Source organism: Corvus cornix, chromosome 2, assembly GCF_000738735.6.
Source record: "Corvus cornix cornix isolate S_Up_H32 chromosome 2, ASM73873v5, whole genome shotgun sequence".
Lineage (NCBI taxonomy): Eukaryota > Metazoa > Chordata > Aves > Passeriformes > Corvidae > Corvus > Corvus cornix.
This window is the reverse complement of record NC_046333.1, coordinates 35,288,693-35,313,303: the sequence shown is the minus strand read 5'-3', so window position 1 is coordinate 35,313,303 and position 24,611 is coordinate 35,288,693. Positions and strand designations below refer to the sequence as shown.

Below are 24,611 nucleotides of genomic sequence, written 5' to 3'. Positions count from 1 at the left end.
AGCCGCAGCCGGGCGGCCGCGCTCGCCGAGCAGCGGGAGGGTCCCGCCGCTCACCTGTTGGCCCGGGCCGCCGCCGCCCGCCTTCCCCCGCCCGGCCGCCGCCATGGCGGAGACCGAGGAGCGGAGCCTGGACGACTTCTTCGCGAAGCGGGACAAGAAGAAGCGGAAGGAGAAGAGCAGCCGAAGTGCCGCCGCCGCTGCCGCCTCCAGCGCTTCCAACGCTGGCTCCAACGCGGCGGGCGCGGGCGCGGGGACCCCGCGACCGACTGAGGGCGGTGGCTCCGGGGCCGCCGCCGCCTCCGGCGCCGCCGGCGGCTCCTCGGCCAAGGCGGCGAGCAAGGTGCGGGCGGGGAGGCCGCGGGTTCCTGCCGGCAGGGGGCGCCGCCGCCGCCCGGCCATGCGGCGCCCGGGGCCGCGCGGGGCTGGCGGCGCTCCCGGCCCCGCCCCGGGGCTACCGGGCGGGCGCTGCCGCTGCTTCTGCTGCTGCTGGCGGGGTGGGGGGAGCCTTCGCCGGGCGTCTCGGCCCTGTGGGAGGCGGGAAAGCGGGGCCCCTTCCCGCTCTGCAGCTGCGGTTCAGCCCGGCACTCCCTCCCATGTTTCTGGGTGTTGCGGCCGGAACCGGAGGTTTGCGTCGAGTGCCACCTGGAGCTGTGCAGCGTGGCCTGTGGACCTTGGCGATATGATTCCCCCAGAGTCCTCTAAGCTCTGTGCCTTGTTACCAGGAAGGGTTTTGCTGCCAGTAATTTTTTTTGTTGTTGTTTTTGATAGCATATAAAAGTGAAACGATGAGCATGCAGGAGAAGCTTAAATGTCCTTAGTTGAGTTGGTAGCTCTCTGTTTCTTCCTCCGCCCTTTTTCTCCCTGTCCACAACATCAGCACCGAAGTAATGAAATTTAAATCAGAAGTAGTTATAAGAGCTTTAATGCTGTGAATTTTAAAAGGCGTTTTAAGAAATACTCTGCCGTTTCCTGATGTTTTTTAAATTGTGGAGCTTGACACGTGCAGTACCTTTGTTATATATTTGTCTGCTGTAGACAGGACGGATAGGACGTAAAAAATTACTTGTGCCTTTTATCTGTTTATTTCTGGCTTGGTTTTTTTGCCTCTTGGTATTGTTTTCCTTTGGAGGCTTCAGCACACAGTAGTCTGAGGATGTGTTCCCTGTCTTTCTGGTACAAATCGAATCTTTATCTATCCCAATGATATTATACTCTCAGAGTACAAAAAGATGTCTTGTGAAAGGGGTTTTGGAAGTTATATACCTCACTTCCTTCATGCTTATGTAGAGGATCAGTGATTTAAGGATATTTTCTCGTTGTGCTAGATGGATTACTAAAACCAGAAGCAGTTACAAGAGCTCTAATGCTGTATATTTCAAAATGAATTTTAAGAAATAGTCTGCTGATTCCTATTGTTTAACCTGGGGAGTTTGACACATGCAGTAGCTTTCTAAGTAGATCAAGGTCAGTGGTAATCTTTCAGCTGCTCCTCTGCTCACTTGCTTGCAAAATAGTATTTGGCTTTGACTGAAGCTAGTACTTGGATTAGAAACAAAAGTCACTAAATGTGAAAGGTACATTAGCTTGGAAACTGTAATGTTTCCATGGAGATGGGAATGTAAGAAATCTAAAATATTTTAGAGCTGTAGACTCCTGCTCTTCCAGAAGACTGAATCTTCAGCAGGCAGTGCAGTTAACATGAGGTCGCTTCCTGCTTCTGCTGTTACTCTAAAGCAGGTCAGAGTTTTTCTTTTAGAGATTGACTGTGTAGAAGATCCCAGCACAGGGCTCTAAAAGCAGCTTTATTCTCAGCTGTTCAGTGGAAAGGGGTCTGTGCCTTTGACAGACCTTGCTCACAAGGTCTTCCTATTTGGAGTAATATAACTGCATTTCACGTAGGGTGTAGGAATTAGGTAAACTACTAATTAGGCTGTGTGTGTCTTAAAGCTGGGACTGGGAACATGGGAGGACTGTGTATCTGTTCTAGTCCATTTTTGGTCTACCGTAATAATCCCAGAATCTCCTGATGACACCGTAGGACAAAATTGCCTTCACTTAGGAGAGTCCCTCTTTCCCCAAACAAACTCCCATTTTAAAACCCTAAAGTAGTTCTCTTGAAAGATACACATATTTTGTGTGCTAAGATTGCTGTGGTTTTGAAGCTGACCTTTTTACTGTTATAAAAACACTGCTCAGGAAACAAGACTATAAACTTGGTTGTGAATGTGAAAAAGTCAAATGTACCATTATTAATCTTTGTCATAAATCCACTGTAAGCTATTCCAAATGTTCTTTTTGTTTGGCTCATGAAATAGGTGATGGAAAAGTAAATTTGAAGTTTTGTGTGCATTCAAGCTGTCATGAAAGCCTACTGTTAGTGACAGGGAGAGGTCTTGCCCTTGTATTGCCCTGGTCATGACTGCACGGTCCTGTTCCATATATTATGTTGTTCCTTGACTTCCTGATGTGTTTTGCTGAGATTATGTGGCTTTCTTTCACTTGAGTGACGTTTTGCTGGGGCATTTCTTAGCTGTTTTAGTGAGTTAAAGTCAGCTCTCAGGTGCATCCCAGGTGACACACAGTAAGTTAGGGGATGAGGGCATGCAATCCTTTCCCCTCTTGGCAGCGGGGAGCACAGTTTGGTTTCTTCTGGAACTGTACCTTCACTCTCAGGTTTTTTTGTATTATCTTAGTTACGTTCTTCTTTTCTACTTTGGTTGCAGAGAAGGTGACACCTTATATTTCTCTCTTCTTACAGGAAGAGGATGATTGGAAGGAGTTTGAGCAAAAGGAAGAAATTGATTATAGTGGTCTTAGAGTTCAGTCCATGCAAATAAGGTACTACCTTTTCTTCTTTTTTTTCTTTAGTATAATCATTACTGATATCTAGAAAGGATGGTTTTTTTCTTCAGAGCTGTTCCCGTGGAGTCCAGTTAAAGAGAGGTTTGATATGTTTCTGATAGTAGACAAGTTTGCTACTGGGTAACTTAAGTTTGACTGGTCTCTGCCAATGTTGTCTTTATTTTCTTAATCTCTATTCCTACTCTAGATCTATCTTTTTTGCTTGGGACTCAGAACTTTTTATTACAAATGCTTAACGTTCCCATCCATAAAGATAGTCAAGTAGGAATTTCTCAGAGGAGTGCAGACAGTAATTCCCACTGAATCATTTGACTGCTGTAAGGGTATCTGACTCAATCTACTCAGTATCTTCAGTTGGGGAGCAAATTCCTGAACCATTGCATTTGTATTTCAAAAGACCAAAAATACAGTTGGTAAAAGTAGTCTCCCATGATAAGATCCCACAGGATTGTGTTTATGAATCCAATTCATGATTCCTTGTTCATTTTTTCATTAGACTTTTCCTGTGGTCTGGTGCAAAGTAAGTCTGCTGTTGTCTGTCCTGGTTAAGAAAAATGTTTTGTCGGGTCAGAAAATGGTTTTTGTGACCTCATTTGTAGACTGAGAATGTCAGATAATTCTCATTGTCCAGATATTGATGTTTAAAATAATGTAATCTTAAAATCAACCTACCTGTAACCAGTACAATAGATGCTTGCTTCACTGTTTGAGCAGGTCTGACATTTTTGGAATTATTTACTTTTTTGGATCACAGCATTCCCCCCACTCCTTTTAGTTAACTAGTCCTTTTAGGCTATTTGCATGAATTTGTCCCACAAGCTGTCCATGGCATTGAAGTGTCACAGTGGATAATCACATGTCTGATTAGACAACCAGTGGGCTGCAGCTTCCCTGACTGCAGGTACTCTTTGACTGAAAAGCCTCTAATTTGGTTTTCCAGACAAAGGCCAGCATTCCAGATACTTTTCATGCTGTGGCAGATTTTCAGGCATGTGGAAGTTTCTGCCACAGGATTTTGTAACGATTCAATTAGTGGATTCAAGGGAAGAGTGGAGAAGTAAATGGAAGAAAAGCCTACTAGAGGTTATAAATTATCCATCTCTGGAGATCTCTTTGCTGAAACAAAGATACAGAGTGTCTGGAGGGGATGGGATGCTCCCTGTGCTTGCTCTATTGTAGTTAAGTCTGTAGACATGGCTTCTGACTGTCATTTAAAATAAGGTAGTGATGTGTTTAGGCCCTTGGACCACCTTACTATGATTGTTACTGTGTTTGGATGAACAGTGAAAGGGCATTTAAAGGCATTTTTTTCTGTTCACTGATCATTACTTACAGAGAAAGCTTACAAAGGTCATGATTAGTAGGATTTGGTGTATTATGAACTTCTGAATTCACACTTTGCTGCTGTTGAGATCAGTGTCTTGATTCTTTTCAACAGCGTCACCCTCCACATCTGTCCCATTCTACCACACAGCTTTCTGTAGTAGCTTTTACCAGCAAATTATTTTGGGTGTCTGACTACATCTATGCAAAATGAAATAGTCTAAATAAAATACAGCCAAGCTTTTGCATTTGGTCTGTCTTTGAAAAAATTAAATTTTTGTCTCTTGTGCTTTTTTTTTTGATTGCCTGCTTTAAAAAAAGAGATCTGAATTTGTTTGTGGATTGTATATTACCCATACATACAATAGTGCTTCTTAGGGGATTGTGGTTATAGGAAAAGTGAGCTCAGGACTTGCTTGCTTTCAACACTCCTCCTCTGTTTCTTCCTCTTGACTAAAGTATTTTATGGAAGCTGGACTTGTAGACCTTTCCTGCTTTATCTTCTAATCGCTTCCAAATGCATGACTCTCTTACTAAGAGAAAAAAGCCTTTACATTCAAAATAAGATACCAATTTCTTTGATCTCTTAGTTCAAGTTGAATTTTTTTAAAAATTCTTTTAAGAGTTTTTTCCTTCTCAGTTGCCAAGTTATGTAGCAGCATGCCAGAAATTGTTCAGCTGGAATTGCTAGTACAGTGATTACAGAACTAATGTGGTCTGGTTTAATTTAGTATCTTTAGTACAGCAGCCATGATGTCTTTTCTTATGAGGACTATGTAACCTCTGGCAAATCTTAAACCTCTGTTTGTAAGGTGCTGCTGATCATTTGTCTCTTATAGTGAAAAAGAAGATGATGAAAGTGAAAAAAGAGAAGAACCTGGTGACAGTTGGGAAGAGACTGGTGGTGGTGGTGGTGGTGTAGACAGATCGTCTGGTCCTTGGAACAAGTCAGCTCCTCCACCAGCCCCTGTTGTTGAACCAATTGGTAAATTTACTCAGACTTGTTTTTTTCCAGTTACATCAGGTTGAATTAAGCTGCTCAGTGAGTAGAGCTCAAGGAACAGTTCCTGTTCAGGCACCCTCTGATGAACCTAATGGCTTGTTTGGCATGCTAGCCATCAAGGAAATCTCCCTGTCAAAGGATCTGAGGAACTGAATTGAAATTAAAATATCTGTCAGATACTTTTAAGACACAAGTGGAAGGGTTTTTTTATTTCCAACTTCAAAGGGACGGGAGGAAGCATTCTGTCTTTGCAGGAGATCCCTCTGTTTTGCAGTCTGTAAAATACCTGTTGGAAGCATTTCTGTTGATCTGAAAATGCTGCTTTAACACTTCAGTGGATGTTCAGCCAGTATCTGATCTATTGTGGCAATTAATAGCACGGTTTTCAAATCAGTTCTAGAGTACTGAGAACATGGCATTGCAAGATTGATTCTTTAACTAGCATAGGACTTTGTTTTATTAAATACAGTTTATTAATATCAGTGGAGATAAACTACTTACTTAGTCATCCTCTGAGTTCAGAATATTCTTTTCCACTGAGAAATTAATTGAAAAATAGCCTGCTGTGCTCTTTCTTGTTTGTAAAGGAGGTAAAGCTAATTAGTGTTACTTCATGTTAGATTTTTACCTTAAATGCAAACTATTTGGACAGTCCCCTCTGCATCTGGAGAGGTGTTTTAAATAAGATTTGGCAACTATGTAATTATGTGTTTAAATCTGTTTTAAATGTGTTTTAAATTGTTGCTAATAAATTGCAAATGAGAAACATGAAGTCCTCATTAGTAGTTTGGATTCCCTAAACTTCATGAGGCAATACAGTGGAGCCACGTTTAAATTTGACTGGGTGTAGGTTAAGTTAGGTGACACCTGATTTCCTGCCTTGTCTAAAATACTTGCTTCCAAAGCTTAAAAGGTGGAAAAACATACTTTTAAGATTCTTTTCATTTTTCTTCTTTGTGGAGTTTTGTTTGTGTGTTGGTTGTTTTGGGTTTTTTTCAGCTATGAATGCAAACTTGTTCTCACATGTGAATCTTGTTCTTTTACCTAGTTACAGAAACTCCAGAGCCAGTGCAGACTGGTGGCGTGTACCGGCCACCCGGCGCCAGGGAGGGCGGGCGGCCACGGAGAGCACAGCAAGGACCACCAGAGATCTACAGTGACACTCAGTTCCCATCACTGCAGTCCACCGCCAAGCTCGTAGACAGTCGAAAGTAAGTGCATTCCACTGATTCCCCGAGAGACATTTCCAGCTGCCTTCTCTATGTCCTTGCTTTGTCCTAGTGCTTCCTAGTCCATAGAGGAAAGAAATAACTAAGAGGCAGTAAATGTATTTTCCAATTCTGTTCCTGTGAAATAACTTTGATAGGATGTAGCCCAGTGAGATAGCCAAACAAGACTGCCGGTTATGTTATCTTTGATGGCTGAAGGATTTCCCTGAATATTTCTCCTATTGACAGCCTCTGGTTCCCTCAGACACTAGCCATAGTGAGGCTGTGTTCCTTCCTTCAGCAGACAGATGTAGGAAGCCCTGAGCATGTGGCTTCTTGTTAGAGATGTGAAGGTGCTTTAACCGGAGGAATGGGATTTAATGCAAATACAGATCAATACACTGGCTGGCTGAGCTGTGATTTAGTGACAAGCTCCCCCAATTTTGCTGAAGTGTTACGTATTATGTGGTGCTGAAGACTTCAGTCTCACCCTATTTTTGAATACTGATCTTTCTATAACCTTATTCCCAGTAGAAGAGATGACTAGGCCAATACATAATTCACTTGGGGGATTTTGGGTGTTTTTTGTTTATTGGGGTATTTTTCTCTCCTGCCTGCTATGCTACTGCTTAATACAGCTTAGGAGAAGCTTTGTTTCCTCCGGGTATTTTTTGGTGTGGAAAAGGAGACAGGCTGTCATTGATGCTTTGTGATTTGAATGGTGTAAATTGAACCAAGAGGAAATTCTGAATGAACATTCTAGAAAGTGACTTCTGCTCTCTAGAACCTATTTTTCATAAATGCACTTAAATTTACTTTGTTAATCTAAACTGTACTGGGTGATGAGCTTATTTTGGAGATAAGGTTTTAAAAGATTTGCTTGGGAATGTTTAGGTATTCTGTTAAACTCTGAATCTTAGTGTTTGTTCTGTGTTCATAATGTTTTTGTTGGGATGGGGTGGAAATGGACTAGAAATTCACAATTCACAAGTTAGTGATAAGATATTTACTGATTACATTTATTTTCCCATAGGGATAAAGAAATGGAGAAGAGCTTTGAAGTAGTAAAATACAAAACTAGAGGTAGGGATGAGGTCTCAAAAAACCAGGCACTTAAACTTCAGCTAGACAACCAGTATGCTGTGCTTGGGGATCAGTAGAGCCGCACACACAGTACAATTAAGGAATGCTTTTTTGGTAACCCTTCTACTAAGGTAACTAAACTACAGCTAACAGCTATGATGAACATGCCACCTTATTTCTGCTGGATCTACTGCAGCAAGTGCAGACTACTTTGACGTAAGTGATTGGTTCTCCTGCACTATGGAAGCGTAATATGTTGCAACTTCTCCATTGGATATGGGGCAAATTAATGTAAATGATTGAACAAGAGTCATCAGTGTTCTTTAATTGCTCAGAAAGATACCTACAGCCAGTGGTCATTTCAAAATCTTTTTATGTTCAGATACTGAGCCTTCGTAAAGGTTGACTACCTCAGACTTGATGCACTCATTGTGGACACCATGTGGATCACAACTTCTGGAAGAGAAGGTTACAGCTGTTTTAGTGGCCATCTGAAACTTGAAACCAGCTCTACTGGATTCCTGTCAGAAATCCTGCAGAAGTCAGCCATTTGGTTCCAATTTGCTATAACAAAGATTTAAGTGACCTTAATGACAAACCTGTTCGTTCCCCTTCTGAGGAATCCTGTCGTGTGTAGCCATAGCCTACTAGAGACTTCTGGAGCATCCCATACCACTCACACTATCCAAGTACAACAGAGCTGTAGTTTGTTTACCTTTCTAGAGTGCTGTACGGAAGTAACTGCAAAACAAATTAAAACTCATTCAAGTATCAGATTTCAGGAATGATGGGTTTGAATAGTTTGTTTGCATTAGCCATTTTCAAAGTTGTCTGTTTAAGTTTTTTTTTTTTCTATTACCCATAAAAAAAAATGCCTGCCTTGTTTCTGATATCGATTTGCAGTATATTTAAACAATGATAAGATGTTGTAGTGAAATAGGGTTTATTTTGGTTTTTGTCATGAAGTTTGTCTTTCTCACCCTAAAGCACTAAGACTTAGAGTTTTGATTTGACACAGAGGTATCCAGACTCCCAACTACAGTCTTCAGAATTTGTCCTTTAAAAATGAGACATGTGGCAGTAGGGGTACTAGATAAAAACTATCTTCTATCAAAAACAATTATTTGTTTGTTGAGGAGTGATGCTTACTTGATAAGCAGAATAACTTAATATGCAGAGAGAGAACTAAAGCTGGTAAGCCTGATTTGTTTGGCTACTTCTGTGAAGCATGCAGCTCTCTGAGGCAGCAATCCTCCAAGTGTAATTCATAAATGGTGTTTATTCACAGTCAGGAAGTTTAGTAATGACGGAAAGCAGTGACTTGTTAAGTTACTTAATTTAGTGGAAGTAGGCAAAATGGCACTGGTACACTAGGAATATAGGACATTGCCTGTAACTGTTTCAGTGAACCAAACCTGTCAAGTACCAGAAGTGTTCTGCTGTAACTGTTTTTCTCTTCTCTGAATTTTTACACCAGAAGCAAAATGAAGTACAATAATGGTGTGCTCCAGTGTTGAGGTTTCTCAGAGTAAATGCCAAAAAATAGACCCAACATCCATAAGAGTTGCCAATGGCAAGAAAAACAAGGGAGCAAAACAAAGCTTGCTTATGTGTGTGGGAGTACTGTGTATGTGCAGAAGATAAGGATAGTTCAGGAGTCACCCAGTTGGGTTCCTTTTGACTAACTGCTGACTTGCTTTAAATTTACTTCTCTGAGGCCAATGCAGATTTTGCTGTTGACTTCAGTGGGGCTGGGGTTTCACCTGGTTCTTTCATGCACAGACTAAAACTGGCCTTGCCCTTGCAGAGTTAACTGTCTATAAAAATTCTGCTAGAAGCTGCTATTAAAGAGAGGGCTCAAGTTCCTAAAGTTGGAGACTTCATTTGGAAACAAAACCCCGCTGAAAGACTGATACCAATACCTTGGACTCTGAGCCATGTATCTTCCTTGAAAATCCATTGTTGCCAGCAAAAATGTTGTTGTCACAATTTCTTGTGGAATTCATGGTAAATGGACATGTCACTTGATGGGGTAGAGATGTGAAGTCTTAAAATGCTTTTCCTGATGCTCTAAAGAGATTGAGATCACTAATGCACATGAATAGTTTTAGTCTCCTGTATGAAGGGTAGATGAGACTGTCCATTGTACCACCTTTAATCTGAGGTTTTTGGGCATGAATTCTGGCAGTTCAAGAAAACCCTGTAAAAGTTTCAAATCAAATAAAATGGAAATATACATGGATTCTGGAGTCTAGTGAGTCTTTACATTTTAGTTTGAGCTCATGACTGTACCATAGCAGAGGATACAGAGCATTTGGATTTCTTAAGGGATAGGCCATGGAGTGGGCAGTTGTCCTTATGGCCAGGTGGGCTCTATTTCAGAGCTTATAGCAGAGCATATTAATAAAACTTTTATTTATACATAGAAGTTTAGTGTGCTATCTGGCACAGTGTCTTCTTACTCCCACCATATAGGACTGGTTTGAGATGGTGAGTTGAGTATGAATGTAGCTTTGATTTGCTTTTCACTTGAAAGTACCTCTGCTAAATTAAAGAATGGGGAAGAAAAACCCAGCCTCTAGATGGCTGCTATCACTGGAGCCCATCAGGTACTGATAACTAAAGGTGTTCCTTTGGGGGCTTCTCTCAAGCATATCATTCCAGTTTCTTTCTGGAGGCATAAGGAAAAAAAAACGGAAGTGCTGCAGATTTCTGTAGTATAGAATGTTAAAACTGTTTTAAAAGAAGTGTTTCTTGTGTTAAATATAGCTGCCAGCAACTATCAAAATGCCAGTTGTCAGTATCTTCCTTGTACCAAGTAATTGTTTTGCATGCCTGAAATTTTGAAAGTCAGTCCTCTGTGGAAGCTTGGTATGCTTTGGAGACTCTGAAGTCCAACTTTATCTGGTTTGTTGTTGCATTCATTCGAGGCATGCTAAGAATGTCCTTTTCATTCCTTCAAAATGCTTGTTTGAAGGCGTATTCCATAAATGAAGGGTTTTCAGTTGTCCTTGATGCCAGTCAGTTTAATGCAGTTGTGTGCTGCTTCAGGGACTCCCTGGCCTGTGACACGCTTTTATGGTGGGTTGCTTGTTAATTCCCAGTTTAAAGGTTTTTATTTCTTTGGCTTACAATAAAACAGAGCCATGAAGGTACCAACTTACTGGTAGAACGTTGAAATGTCCAGTGCTTACTGGGAAAAGAACAGTTTGGATTTGTTTCTCAATGATACAGTCTGTATTTAAGGATGTTAAAATTCTAAAAACTAGGTAACTTCAATAAAGTTGGACTTCCCAAATGTCTACTGTAGGTATCTGGAATCTGTATTGAGCTGATGATAAATGTAGGAGAGGATTAGTTTTGCCCCTCCCCGTCTCTCCCAGTTTAGCTGTGTCATGTTTAATCTTATTCACAAATGAAGAGGAATGGACAACTAAAAGTGACTGTGTCCTGCTACTTCAGTTTTGTATTTGTAGCTAGCTTTAGCAGTCATGTCCACAGTAACTTACATGAATTTTAATGGTACAAATTGTGCTAGAGGCCTGACACCACAGGGAATAGGGCTTTTGGTCTTTGACTGCATCCGTCAGCTCTTGGAAACTTTTAACACACCATGGCTGAGACCTCTGTGCTGTTCAGGTCAAGTAAACACAATATAAATTTGATTGGGCTGCACATCTTGGAGTTTGCTTATCTGAGCTTCTGCAATAGTTGTAGTTTTTGCCTTTCTAATTTCTGCCTGGTTGAGCAGTTTTAAAGTCGCTTGTGGTTTTCTGTCAAATACCCTAACTAAAATGGAGCAGGGATTAATACAGCTTCATGTGCTTAAATAAGGTTGCTTACTTACAAGGTAGTAATGTTATTCTTTCCAATATTGATGTGGTCAGAAATTTATACCTCAGTGGCCCAAGTAACTAAATTATACCAAAACCACCTTGAGTACCATAAAATCTTTATGAACACCCACAATCCAGGTTTTGTTGCCTGACTGTAACTTAGTTCCCAAATTTTCTCTCCCTGTTTTCAGCTTTTAATGTTAAAACTTGTTTTTAATGATAAATAGGGGCTTTTGTTTGGCAGTATAAGAAAATAATAAGTGTACTTAAACTTCGGATATACAAATTAGGTATGTACAGAGGGGAGGAAATCTGACATACTTGCAGATAAACTCTGCGGGAAAAGTTAAAAAGATAGCTTGTCTGTATTGAGGTTAATATGAGAGCCTGCAAGCTCTAGCAGATGAAGGAAGAAATGACAGCAGAAAACAGAACTGAGGAGTCTTAAGTCATAAATATTGTGTATCTAAAGTTTGGCTCCTCAAGCATCACCTGTAGTTCTACCATGTTCTGTTTGAAGTGAAATAGAGCAGGAAGGAAGATTAATAAATAAATAAATCAGGGAGAGTGGAAATTATGCAAATAAAACATAGGTGCTATAAGAAGAGAGGGATTACGAGGGCTGTTTTCTAAATGATAACATTAAGTGCGTAGCCTGAGGCAGGGAGTGGAGCGTAAGATGTTGGATAGTACAAGTGCTGCCTGTATAGGTACTGCTTGCACAAGTGACAGATTCATCTGACTTTAAATCAGCAAAACTGTTTAAAGTTCAGTACTTGGGGAAGGCAGCCCATTTTATTTCTTCCTTTCAACAAATTGGAAGAATCTGTTCAGAGAGAAGGTAGAATTTTGCATTGGTATGAAGCTGTCTGACCTGTTGCCTAAAGAGAGAACTGAGGACAAATTTCAAGATGGCTCAACAATCCTCTTCGGAAGTAACTTGTGTATTTAAGAAAATTATTTTTCACTTCTGCATGATAAAAGGCCGAGACATTGTTTCAAATAGCTGTGAAGACTTTTTTTTGGTGAAGTATCTTCTAAATGGTACATACATCATGAGTTTATTTTCAGTTGCTTAAGAGTATGTGTTGATGCAGCAAGGTTAATGAAGTTCAGTGTTCACTTCAGTGAAGTTCCGCTTAGCCAGAATACAAATACTAAAGACATATCACAGTATTAATGAGTCACCAGGAAAAGTAGTGTGTCTGGAATATTGGATTGGAAAATATCATCTAAAACAACTGTGTGCACTGAAAAGAAGCCAAGCCTGTTTCATAGCAAGAGCAGGGGAAGCATGGGACCAAGAGAGTGGGATTTGGCCTTGGTTTTCTGCTGAGCTGCTATGTTCAAGTAATTTAGTTTCACTTTGCCTCAGTTTCCCCAGCTGTACCAAAAAACCAACAACCTACCTCACAGGGGTGTTGTGAGGCCAAAGCTGTTCTTTGTCAAGGGCTGGGGCTGATGGAAGGTTCTACAGAGGACTAAAAATCTTTATTAAAAGATCTTTATATTAGCTTTTATTGTAGTATTTTAATACTATTTTGGCAAAGGCTTATTTCTATGGAATGTAATATACGTCCTATTTAAGTATTATGTAATTAGACTTATTTTAGTATGTATGGGTAAGGAAAAAGTTCAGGCTGAGCACTCTTAACTGGTATTTCCTCTCTCCAATTATCTGTGCAACCTAAATGGCATATTAATATGAGGCTCTTTGTTTTTATGTGGAACATATTAAGATCAATATTGCTATATTTTGTAAACCCCGTGACTGAAATAAAATCCTGCTCACAGTTGATAGCCATCTCCTATAATGTGGCTGTTTTAAAGTTTGTTCAAATCATGTGAACCAGAAATGTTCACTCCTGGTATTTGTTGTAGGAATGTATTATTCTTCTCCTCTCTGTGTGTAAACACCTTCTTCCTGCTTTTTATTCTTTCCCTTATTTAAGCTGAAGTGGCATGCAGCGACAAGGCAAATGGGAAGAGAGAATAATCTTCAAAACTTGTAAAATCCGGTATTAAGGCAAACCGTAGAGGAAGGGAATGAACAAAAGGGAAATAGTTGGCCATGGAGGGGTTTTTATGAAATAACAAAGGGAAGAAATTATCAAGAACTTGTGCTGAGTGGGGTAAGCAGAAGGGATAGGTAAGAGGAAGGAATACAGATACAGCAGAGGTGATTACCCTATTTATTATTACCTCCTGATTTATCTGTTAACTGCAGCTGGAGTAACATGAAGCAGTAACTAACGAATATGCCTTTGTCTGCTTTTGCTGGTGCTTTCAAGGTTCATTGCTCAGCTTTTACAATGGGACTTCAAAAAAACAGAGAACACGATGGTGGCCTGCATGCAGACAAATGAGTTCTGATGGGTCCTGGACAGAGATGAGGCCCAACAGTTATCTTCTCTTACTGACATTTTTATCATTGCAGCACCTCTAAGACAGTTGTTACTGTGCATCAGCAGTGACAGTTCTCTGTCAGAAATGATTAGTGTGAAGCTTCAGCAAACTGTAGCAGTTGCTTCAGAGGAAATGTTTAACTAGCTGAATAAGCACATAAGCACTGAAGAATAACATGGGGCTTTTTGGAATACTTATGATGATGATGGTAATGAGTGATATTAAAGTCCATATGTTGTAGGTGGCTTAAAATGACTTTAAAGTATGTATCTTGTTATATGGTGGGAAGGAGAATTACTTTTAAGATGTTTATCATCTATGCCCCTCTTAACAAATAAACTACCTTAGTCTTACTGTCTTTCCAGCTCCAAGGAGCTGCTTCTACCATTCTCTTATTATTTTCCTGCCTGTATTTCTCTAATATGTCACTTTTTTTAAGGTGCTGAAGAAACAGCAAATATTCATTGAGGACCTCTAAGAGAAATAGATGCTGTAATATTTTTCCATATTGTTGTGTCTTTAATACAGCCTAACATCTTACTCGCTTTCTTGACTGCAACTACACAGTGAGCAGATGTCTTCATCAAGCTGCCCATGGTGATGCCTAGATCGTCCCCTTGAAAGATCACAACTAATTCAGACTCATGTCACAACTACTACCAGAGCATGTATGAATGGTTTAAAACCTTTCCAGTATTTATTGCCTTGGTTTTTTCTGTTGACAACTCACCTGCCCCTGATTTGCCAAGTTTACAGAGTCAATTAGAGTATCGTGGCAATCACCATCAACCTAATAACTTCCATGGGGATTGGCTTTTGCCATTTGATGTACTGAAGTCTTCAGTTTCATGTATATAATTCACTCTTCTGGTCAGTGAGTAGCATGGCAAGCGCTTACTAAATTTTACTCAGTCTGATGTTTTCTGTTCCTTTTCATGTCTCTTATCTTCTGTACTGAATTTCCATTCTAGCTCAGTAACAGCAACGAAGTCATTACATCTGTCTGCTTTATTGCAAGTAACTTGCCTACAGAAAACTGTTAGTTAAAATATTGTCATAAGCTTCCTTTTTTAAATTAGAACAAACCACTTATTCTGTATCTTTCAGAGTACGTACAACCATAGCAAAATGATTCAAACCATAAAAACTGGCTGATACAAGAGAACAAATTTATTGAGAAAAAGGCAAAATATATGTCTGGGCTCCCAGAGCTTAACTTCACTGGTTTCAATGGAGTTTTTTTCTGCCACACAAGGTCAGTTTCATTAAAATGTTATTTGAGATCATGTCACTTGAAGTCTAGGTGTAACAGCCAGAATCAAGTGCCAGTGAACAAGTCTCATAGAAACTTGTTTTAAATTTCCAGATTATTGTCTTTGTGCCAGAGATGAAGCAGATGCATTACTATTACTTAGTCTCTGACCAGCATGGATTCAGCCATGCTTGGTCTAATATACCTGTAGTAGTATTTAACTGGATATTGAAACTGGATTACAATATTTGAGATGAGGCAACACTGCAGGGCAGGCTTAGTCTTTGTGGTTTGTGTCATCTCTTCATTCTCATCAGCTTGTGCTTTAAAGAGCAGCTGTAAATGATGTTGTCTTTAAGTGCTGACTGCATTTCCCAGTCATGTTATGTTTACAGATACAAAGGATGTGGCATAAGGGCAGACTCAAGCCTGGTAGGATGCACAGCCTGGCCCTTGAGAGCTGCATTACCTCAATTATCAGAGTACTGCATCCTAGAGAGCAGCTGCTTCCAGTACTAATGATGACACTTCGTTGAGCAGAATGTACCTTGGCTTTTGCATCCAATAACTGTATCTGATAGGTGTTCTATTACAGTGGTATTCTGTCAAAAATCAGTTGTGGCTGCTGGGAATTGATTAAGTTGGCCAAGGGGAGTTGGAATTTTTTACTTTTTGAGGACGTGGGGGGGAAAACAAAGCCAATGAATCTGAGAGTTGTTAGAATGTAATACTTCATACCCTCTCCCCCACCACTGGAAGACTCATCTCTGCTGCTACACTCACCAAAGCCCTGTCTTGCCACTGTAGCTCTGTATTGTTACTTACTAACTGCCCAGTAACCTTCAGCGCTGCCAAGTTCTGTGACCGTGCACTGTGTCTCTACTCGGAATTGGGTAAAAGGCAAAGTGGCTTTGGAAACTGGCATGACAGTGGGGTAATGGGCTCTGCTCATTTTTTCCCCTGGAACTCAAAGCTCAGCAAAATTCTCTTGCTTTGACCTCTCTTTGCCCTAGAGTATTCTTCCTTCTGTTCATCTACATTATTACCATGCCAAGGATTTCTTAGTCAGGTGCCTGAATTATTCACCACTTAGAAAGCAGCAGGCAAGAACTCCTGAGTCTTGATGATGCTGCACTGTTTTTTGTCAGGGCTGTAATATCACAAACACTGCAAAATTGCCTAGCAAGTAAGTGCAGTCTTCTTGAAGAACTGAAACCTAGAGCCTCAGAGGCTACATGGGAGCCTAATTCCCACTAAATACAGCAAAAGGGAGGCAGTAGCACTGTTCACAGTACAACACAGCTCAGCTATGGGAAGGAGTAGGGTTGCATGACTGGTAACGTTCTAGCTTAAACAAAACTGTCTTACCTGGACAGCAGGATCTAGCCTAAAGCTTTTTTTTTTTTTTTTTTTTTAATGAAGAGATTACTGAGGGAAGAATTGTAAGAGGATCTCTCTGTAAGTGAAAAGGAAAGAAAAAAACCACCAACCTGAATTTGTTTTCAACAATGTACCAGAATGTCTCAGCTTCAGACTTAATGTGAAGAAATGAAGATAATTGTGTGCTCAGTGTAGTGCAAAAGAAAGAATGATACTGTCTGTCTGGGAAAATGGTTTGGCTGGGAGCCTATGGAGCACAGCAGAAGCTGTTTCAACAAAGTAGAGTTCAATCTGATCTGTTTCTGAGAATCCCTGTGTGGCCCCCACAGTTAACACAGGAACCTAATGGTGCCTGTATATTTATACAATTATGTTTATATCATAGCTTAAGTTCAAAACCTGAACTATATATATTTCTGTCAATAGGGGTTTTTTTTTACCCTGGTTTACCTATCATGGCTGCCGCATATGACAACTTCTAACTGTGGACTGCACACATCTGTTGTCCTTTTGTCCCACGGTAGAGTAATGGTATTCAAACTCTGTAAAGCACTTTCGTGATGTTTCCTGTGAAGAAAGCTGAAGAAAATAAATTTATCTTAACAGCACCAACTGAATTTACATTTCCCAAGTTTGTCTTGCTTGTGTTGTGTTCCCCCCATGTGTGGCATATGGACAGCAGTGTGCTGGATGGCAGGGCAATGTTTGAGGCCCAGCACAGAAGAGGAGCTGGCTCTGGCTGCTTTCTGCTCCTGTTTCCCCAGCACCCCCTCACTGTCCTGCCTCCCCTCTGCCTTTAAACCAGTGTCCACCAGGGCAGTGCACACTGGAGAATATGTAGTACTCAGATCCCAGGTTACTGGTTTCCCTGCATGTTGGTATGTGCCTGATTTTAGCTGCTCCCCATTCTGCGCTGCCTCAGGATTCACAGCAGCTGCAGGAACTGTGTGGCTCCAAGACTTCTTTTAAAGCTTATGTTAAGTGGATCAGGGAGTGGGTTTTTATCTAAAGTGAGAATAGCAACAACACCCTTCCACCCTTCTGGGGACGGGGAAGAAAAAGTCACAGGAACCTTAGGTCTTGCCTGGTAATGTTCACACCTATTTCAAATGCCTGCAATGCAAAACAGCACTTCAGAGGTAGAACAGTGAAACCAACAGTTAATTCAAGGTTAAAGTTAATTCAAAATGTGATGTAAAGCATTAACAGCAGCATTATTTTCAGTATGAGGATTTGGAACAAGTTGGAGGTGTTTGATGTCCACAAATACCAAAAAGCATCAAGTGGTCATGAACAAAAAAAACCAAAGCAGGTGATAAGACTGTAGTCACTGCAGCTCAACATAGCAGTCTTGTCACAGCCCAGACCCCAGTGATAGGGGGACATATTTCACTTCTTTAAAAGAATCAAATCCCTCACATTCATTTGCAATCCTTCCTGACAATTCCTTCAGGTCATTCTGACAGCAGGTTGCAGAGCTCTCTGACAAAAGATCCACTGCAGTAAAGTAGGAAGCAGAAGCACAAAGTACAGCCTTGCACATAAAGACAAGGTGCTTTCCTGTTCTCTCTCACCTGGAGACCCACAGCTCAGCTGCCTTGTCTCTTCCCCAAGCAGCAAAGGGTTAGTTCTGCCCAGCCCAGAGTGATTCTCCAGGTTGCACAGGGCTTAGACGCTTGTGGCTCAGTCTTGGATCTGCAACAAATACTGATGCAAACTCCTTCTAGACAACAGTATTCAGCAGCTAGAAAATAAATGTAGAATACACCCTTGCCTTCAAAACAAAAAAAGAGGTAAATTAAATAGACTTCAATGTTACATGAATTTTTCCAGACAACTCCACTGGTCCTGTGCAACTGAATGCTGTGCTTTTCTGTTCAAACAGGCTGTAGTAATTCCAGCTGCTTAAATACAGCTCTTCAAGTTCCACGAGCACACTTTTGCCCAGACTATGACAGTGCACTCACATACACGAAGTTCAGTAAACACAGACCCAGACCCCACTGTTACTGAAAAGGTCAAACACTTTGTCAAATACTGTGGTTGTCTGACTAAGAACATTTCCAGCTGCCAGAAACTGAAGTCTTTGTCTGGCTCTGGTTCCTGTAACAGAGTCAAACAGGGAACATGGTCAAGACAAACTTCACTCTTGAGTAACAGAATTGTTTCTACAGTTGCAGAGCAAATTCATTAGCACTCAGGATGGCAGCAACAGCACCTGTGATCTATAGAAAATTTATTACACTCTCTAGTAGTACAAAAATTTACAAGCCAGTTCTTTTTGTCTGGTTTCCCTCTTCCCTTCCAATAGAAAATACCAAAAGATGAAAAATTAATGTAAAAATCTAAGCCCATTACTACATGGGAGATGCAATGGAATTCTCATCAACTGGTATTTTCCCCAAAACACAGATAAAAGATGTGATAAGTGTTTTACAAATTATTTTTTAACTATTATTATACAACTGTGTCCACAGACAAAATCACTAGTGGGATAGTTTGGACACATTAAAGTATTTTTTGGATGAATTCTTGCCATATTTTTAGATGCTACTGGTAACCAAAGCAATCTTTCCTGTAAGTATTACTGCAAATTTATTTTAATCTCAGGACAAGTTAGAGGTGAAACTCAAAGCTTTTAATTTTTTTAGGCAAGAATGAAAAAATATAAATATGAATTTAAAAATGTACAAATTAAGAACAGAGAATATGCTTAGTGTATTCTGGATCGCTTGACTCTGCTCATTTCTCCCAGTGCTTTTCTTTTCTGGGATAATCCAGTTCCAAGATCTGAGTTATTCTGAAGGTAAGACTCGGCTTCTGGCAGGCGGTAAGACTCCATAGGGGGAGGTGGATCCTTCAGTAGGGAAAGAAAAAAAGAAGCAGAAGCACAAGCTTAGCAAGAAGAGCAGCTTCTGAGAGAACAGAAACAGCTCATTAGTTGTCTAAAACTGAAAATAACAAAACAAACATTACACACCTACATTTTGAATGTGTTTTGCAAGCAGCTCCCTACCCTCCAACAGATTCCACTGCCAGCAGCAGAACAAGTCTTGTTAGAGCATAAATTTGAGGCCACAGATCCAAGCCCTCAGCATAGGCACCTTGTGGCCACAATTCCTGGCAAAGCAGGCCTGTGACTGGTAGAGCAGCAGTCCCCTGCAGGGGGCTGGGGCTGTGTGGCAGGCGGGGATCCCTCGGGCATGCCCACCTGGATGAGGTAGTCAGCGATGTACTCCGGTTTGAGGCAGTTCACTCCCTGGGCTGCCGCCTCTGCCACGTTAACCCTGGAGTCGTCTGGCTTCAGCTTACTGAAGTCAGCAAAGAGGTGAGTCGCTTCTTTAAAGAGAGACACAGAATGGCCAGAAAACACCTGCAGACAAAACATGACCCACGAAAGTTTAGTTGTGTTTCTTCCCCAAGACAAATGAAGTTCATGACCTTTAATTTCACTCAACAAATTAACAGAAACCAGTGGGAAACCAAATACCATTTACAGCTACATTCTGTACCATCACATACCTGTCCAGAGGGGTGATCCTTCTCATCACAGCAGGGCACAGAAATTCTATCCTCAGTTCCCACCAGCACTACTGACTTGGGTAACCTCAGACAAGCTGCTCTGCCTGACCACTTGCAAAGTGAAGATGACAAAGCTTTTTCCTCCCACCCTTTGACCATTTCTCAGCTACCCTGTGTAAGCAATTTTGTTCATTAAGACCTTTTACTCACATGAAAAATGCCCAGCACAGAGTTAGACAGAGAGAAAAAAAAAATTAAACCAACAACTATGTATTTAATTATTTTTTTCAAACAACTACATACTTTTGCTCCTCCTGACTGAAGAAGGCGCCTGAATCCCGCTTCCTTGGTTTGATCAACGTTCAGGATTACTTTCCAACCACTGAAAGCTCCCTAGATAAAAGACAATTTAGTCAAAAGTACACTGGTACTGAAAAAGTACAAACACTTAATGGATCTATAATTTACCCCTTTTGAGAATATCTATCAGATGAAGACTTGCAATTACCTAGGTTTGCCTTTAAGTGTACATGCCAGAAAAAATTTCCACAGAACATACTATTGGGCCACAGTCAGCAGCTTGCCACCCAGCCCCTTCTAAGGAAAGACCCTTAGCAGAGAGTATGCTTTCCAGAACACCAGACGCTGAGAGAAATCATATATTAAAAGAACCCCAGTTACTTGGAAACATTTTCCTCTGTTCCCCCACCCTGCACTTAGTTACAGTAACAGCACCGAGGGCCAACTGGTTGCCTCCTACAAACACTCAAGTGTGGTTTCCACATAGGCAAAGGGCGGGGAGGATTTGTTACAGGCATTCCTTTTAAAAAGGTTACTGTAAAACACACATTTTCCCGGACATAATTGAAATAACACCTTTCAATGAATCCTCAGCTGCAGTGCCTGATTTGAGAGAGGAGTTGAAAGGCTTTGGAGAGTTCAAGTCTCGCTTCCAAAAATCTCACTGAAAGACTATGAAACCAGTAACCAGTTTTGGTTTCCTAGCGGAGCTGAGTTAGGTTGGCTCTCCAGTCAGAGCTCTGAAACATAAACATCATCTTCCTGGCTGAGGGACATTTACATACATAAGTAGCCAAATTCTAGCTTTGCAAAACATGAACACTGGTTCAGAAGAGACTAAGACTTTAATGTACCAGCACAGAAAGTTTTTTAAAAAACAAAATTACTTAACTAGAATATATCAAGCCAAGACATTTTGTTCTTGATAACAAGACAGGTTACCTTCCATTGACAGTTAAGTTTTTAGTTTCTTGGTGACAGTCTCTGTCCTGTTCACCCACATTGTACAACTTACATTACAGGAGTATCTATATACCTCAACAATACCAGTTTCTTGACTCCCTTTTTGAATTCTTTTCCTCCACCTCATGGCTGCCAGTGCTAGTTTCTTCTGGTTTACATTGATTCCAGACAAAACATTAAGTACAGAGTTACTTCCCCACTCATAGTCTTCTTCCTGAAACAGCCATAAACTTGAATTACAAAGCAGTCCTGCCAACTTTACCAGCAGGAAAATAGATTTTAAAAACCCACACCACATAGAAAACATAAAACCCTGAAAAAAACCCCATCTCACCCTAGCTATATATATGGATTTTATCTAGCCAAAACAGCTGTAGGTAAAATTTGAGATATGGCTCTTAATTGCACATGCATATCTAAATTAACTCATGTTTTCTGTGACATCAAGTCATGTACACAACTTGATTCCTCTTGCAGTTACATGTACCATAGAAGTCAACAGCAGGACAAAGCAACTCACTACACTGGACACCACTGATTATATTTCTGCAGTGTCTTCCAAAACAATGAAAGTTGGTTTTAATACAAAAGGATATGAAGCAGTCTACAGGCATTATTTTAAAGTTAGCCTGGTCAATGTAAAAGAACTGCCTGACCCAGGAGAACTGCAAAATTAACAGTTAGGAAGGCATCAGAAGAGGCAGAGTTCAAAAACACTTATGTACATGGTTATAGAATCAAGTTATTTAAAAATAATATATGTTTATTTATTGAAAGGATCAAGATTTTATTCCTGGTTTAACAAGAGCCATGTAAATTTGCTGATACCGGTGAGAATTTACCAAAAGGTATTCAAAGACTCAATTTTAAGAAGCTATTATAAAAAGCGTAGGTATTTTCATTTATCTTACATCAGGAGTTTGGTCTAGGACTAGTTTTCAGACAAAGCTGGCCAAAAACGTCTCAGATTTTGGATTCTGAAACTCCCATGGGTTGGGCACCCTAAACTAGCAATTGGTTTTGAGAAGTTGTCTTTTCCTAGTAGTGCAAAACAAAAATAAATGCAAAACTGTAAAACCTACTAATGTCCTAGTGATAGGGTCACATGCCTGAACAAAGCAGCCAGCTCCTCTACATGCCTCCAGGTAGGAACGATGAAGCACCCACTTTCCAGCTGCCATCGAAGCCAAGAATTTTTCATTCCGAAGAGGATGTCCCACAACAATGTGTGTGCAACCCGGATCAAAGTACTGTTTCTCAAGTACTATTCCACCTTGAATTGAGGAATGAATTTGATTCCAATTATCTCAGTATCATGCTGTACACAGAAAGGATCAACTCAAAGTGAGAATTATTTGAATCACTTAATGATGAATAAGTGAAATGAAAACTCATTGAAAAGACGAGATGAAAACTCAAATTTACATTGAGAGTATTATCATTGAAATGACATGGACAGAAGCTGCTAGGGAGGGAGAAGCAGCCAGGAAAGAGTGGCTTTGTAAAGTACCACTGCAACACAGACAGGAACGAGAGACACCAGAAGACAGCCCATCCTGGGCACTCCCAACAGTGAAGAATGAGGCTGTTGTGAAGACAGATGAAAGAAAACTATCAGAAGACAAAACCATGGCTGTTTTATGGCAAAGCTGATCACTCACATAATAATAATAATACATCCAAAGAATTGCTCACAAGCACAGAAAGCCATACATTTGAGACCTCAAATCTGAGGAGTCACTAACAGAAGCACTTTCTTTTCCCCAACAAGCCACAGCTGAGCAGACACACACAGACATAAACAATTCTTTGTATTTCACAAATATCTGGTACCTAATTCCTCAATCAGGTGGCAGTAATCAAATCTTTCTTGAGGATTAAGAGAAGACAGCTGAAATTTACGGAGTTTTTCTGTTTCTTCATCAGCCTTCTTATCTTCTGTAACAACCTAGAAATACAGTAACAGATTTTGAAAATATGACAGAACAATTAGGTTGACAGCTGACTATTTCTCTGCCAAATATTCTGGGTTATTTAAACATTAAGTTTTCTTTTAGCTGGGAAAAGCAGAACCAAACCTGTCAGTCACGTGACAAAAAGCTTGAATCTTATCAAATTATCCTTAGGCTCCTGCTTGAACATCCTCTTGGTTCCCCTTTTCTTCGGGGCACAGCTGAACTAATCTGTCATAACAACTAATCCTTCATTCACATCCACAGAATGCCAGGTTGAACACATGAAGAAATCAGCATTGATCTATCACACTGCCTCATTCACTCACTTTCTATCAAGTCGGAATTCTGTACTATTTGAGGGCCTTTCCACTTACATGACACATTATGCCTCTGAAGACACAGAACTGCTAAAAGTCTGAGCATCAAGTGACACACTGCAGGCAAGACTATAAGCTCATTTTCCTTTCCCTTTCCAAGTTCACAATAAAACTGAATTTTAAAGCAGGTTTTGGCAGAAGAATAATTTCCCATTTGTACCTAAACATAAAATTCCAGATACCACCAAAGAAACAAAGGCCTAACTTTTTTTCCAACATCCTAACATGGCTGGAGGAGTTCCAAGTAATACACATAGTAACTTCTCACTCCAAAGCCTGCCATAGCATTCCAGCACTAACAGGACAAAAAGCTTTATTTGTCTAAATAAACAAGCTTTATTTTTTTAGCAAATACTATTTGTTCAAAATCTCAAAGGAAGGGGGAATATTGAAAATAATAGAAAAAAGAGACTAGAACTCCACAAAAGTAATCCACCTCAAAATTTTAAATGCAGATCTTCATATTTTATATTAACCATCAAATTCAAGATTTCTTGAAGTATTACTTCATCTCTCAGAACACAAATCATCATAAATACTATTTCATTTGACAAACCTTTTCTTTGGGCTCTGGTGCCACAGGAGGGTTAGCCAGGGGGAAAGCAATGCTGGGGGCCTGTGGAGTGGGGATCAAGTTATCTTTAATTGGTGTTTCAGGAGATCTACATATGGGATTCTTTAGACCTTCAATCACATCTCCATCCCCAGCCTCAGGAACAGCTGTGAAAGTAAAGTGTTGTTGCATGACTTGTCTTTGGCAGAATATAATTGTGTATGAGGTAAAAGATAAAATAAAAATAAATAAAACCCCCCCCCCACATGCTGCTACAACATGTACAGTTATATTTCACCTGCCTTTCATAAAGATGCTCTTCCTTATACCACAAACCACCAACAGCAATACTGCAATCATGTCCCTGAATGCCTTGCTTAAAAAAAAAAAAACCTCACATGACCTGATTTCTTTGGCTAAACTGCACTGATTTGGTTGAACCAAAAATTAATTGAAATAATTTATCTAATTTTCTTCAACCTCCTCCAGGACAAGGTCCATTTTCAGGAAGACTGCTGCCACAGAAACTCTACAAGTAGATTGAGGAAAGAGTTGGTGCCAGCAGAATAAAGAAATAAAGGATTCAGC

General features: G+C 40.4%; 2 protein-coding genes across 7 annotated transcripts in view; one reads left to right on the top strand and one right to left on the bottom strand.

Annotated features, from left to right (window-relative positions):
• CDV3 (CDV3 homolog) lies at positions 1 to 16,961 on the top strand. Of its 3 annotated transcripts, none has more exons than XM_039549467.1 (5): positions 1 to 340; positions 2,759 to 2,838; positions 5,025 to 5,170; positions 6,237 to 6,399; positions 14,250 to 16,961. In XM_039549467.1, the coding sequence occupies exons 1-5, from the start codon at positions 104 to 106 to the stop codon at positions 14,272 to 14,274; spliced, it is 651 nt and encodes a 216-aa protein (XP_039405401.1). In that variant the 5' UTR covers positions 1 to 103; the 3' UTR covers positions 14,275 to 16,961. The 3 variants fall into 3 exon arrangements, with proteins under 3 accessions (XP_039405401.1, XP_039405399.1, XP_039405402.1); XM_039549465.1 differs by lacking the exon at positions 14,250 to 16,961 and adding an exon at positions 7,430 to 9,721; XM_039549468.1 differs by lacking the exon at positions 14,250 to 16,961 and adding an exon at positions 7,862 to 9,721 and having other exon boundaries at positions 3 to 340.
• The window catches only part of TOPBP1 (DNA topoisomerase II binding protein 1), a 25,993-nt gene continuing 17,749 nt past the window's right edge, over positions 16,368 to 24,611 (bottom strand). Inside the window, exons 21-28 of one of the 4 annotated variants that reach the window (XR_005601485.1) lie at positions 24,027 to 24,190; positions 22,972 to 23,086; positions 22,221 to 22,411; positions 21,212 to 21,352; positions 20,179 to 20,268; positions 19,565 to 19,726; positions 17,928 to 19,210; positions 16,368 to 16,932 (exon numbers count right to left, since the gene is read on the bottom strand). Coding sequence is in view for 3 of the 4 variants with exons in the window: in XM_039549464.1 (XP_039405398.1) it covers positions 19,067 to 19,210; positions 19,565 to 19,726; positions 20,179 to 20,268; positions 21,212 to 21,352; positions 22,221 to 22,411; positions 22,972 to 23,086; positions 24,027 to 24,190 (1,007 nt within the window). In the remaining variant the exon portion in view is untranslated. Of the gene's footprint in view, positions 19,211 to 19,564; positions 19,727 to 20,178; positions 20,269 to 21,211; positions 21,353 to 22,220; positions 22,457 to 22,971; positions 23,087 to 24,026; positions 24,191 to 24,611 lie in introns of those variants that run through there. The other 3 variants (XM_039549464.1, XM_010398839.4, XM_010398840.4) reach the window with 3 other exon arrangements.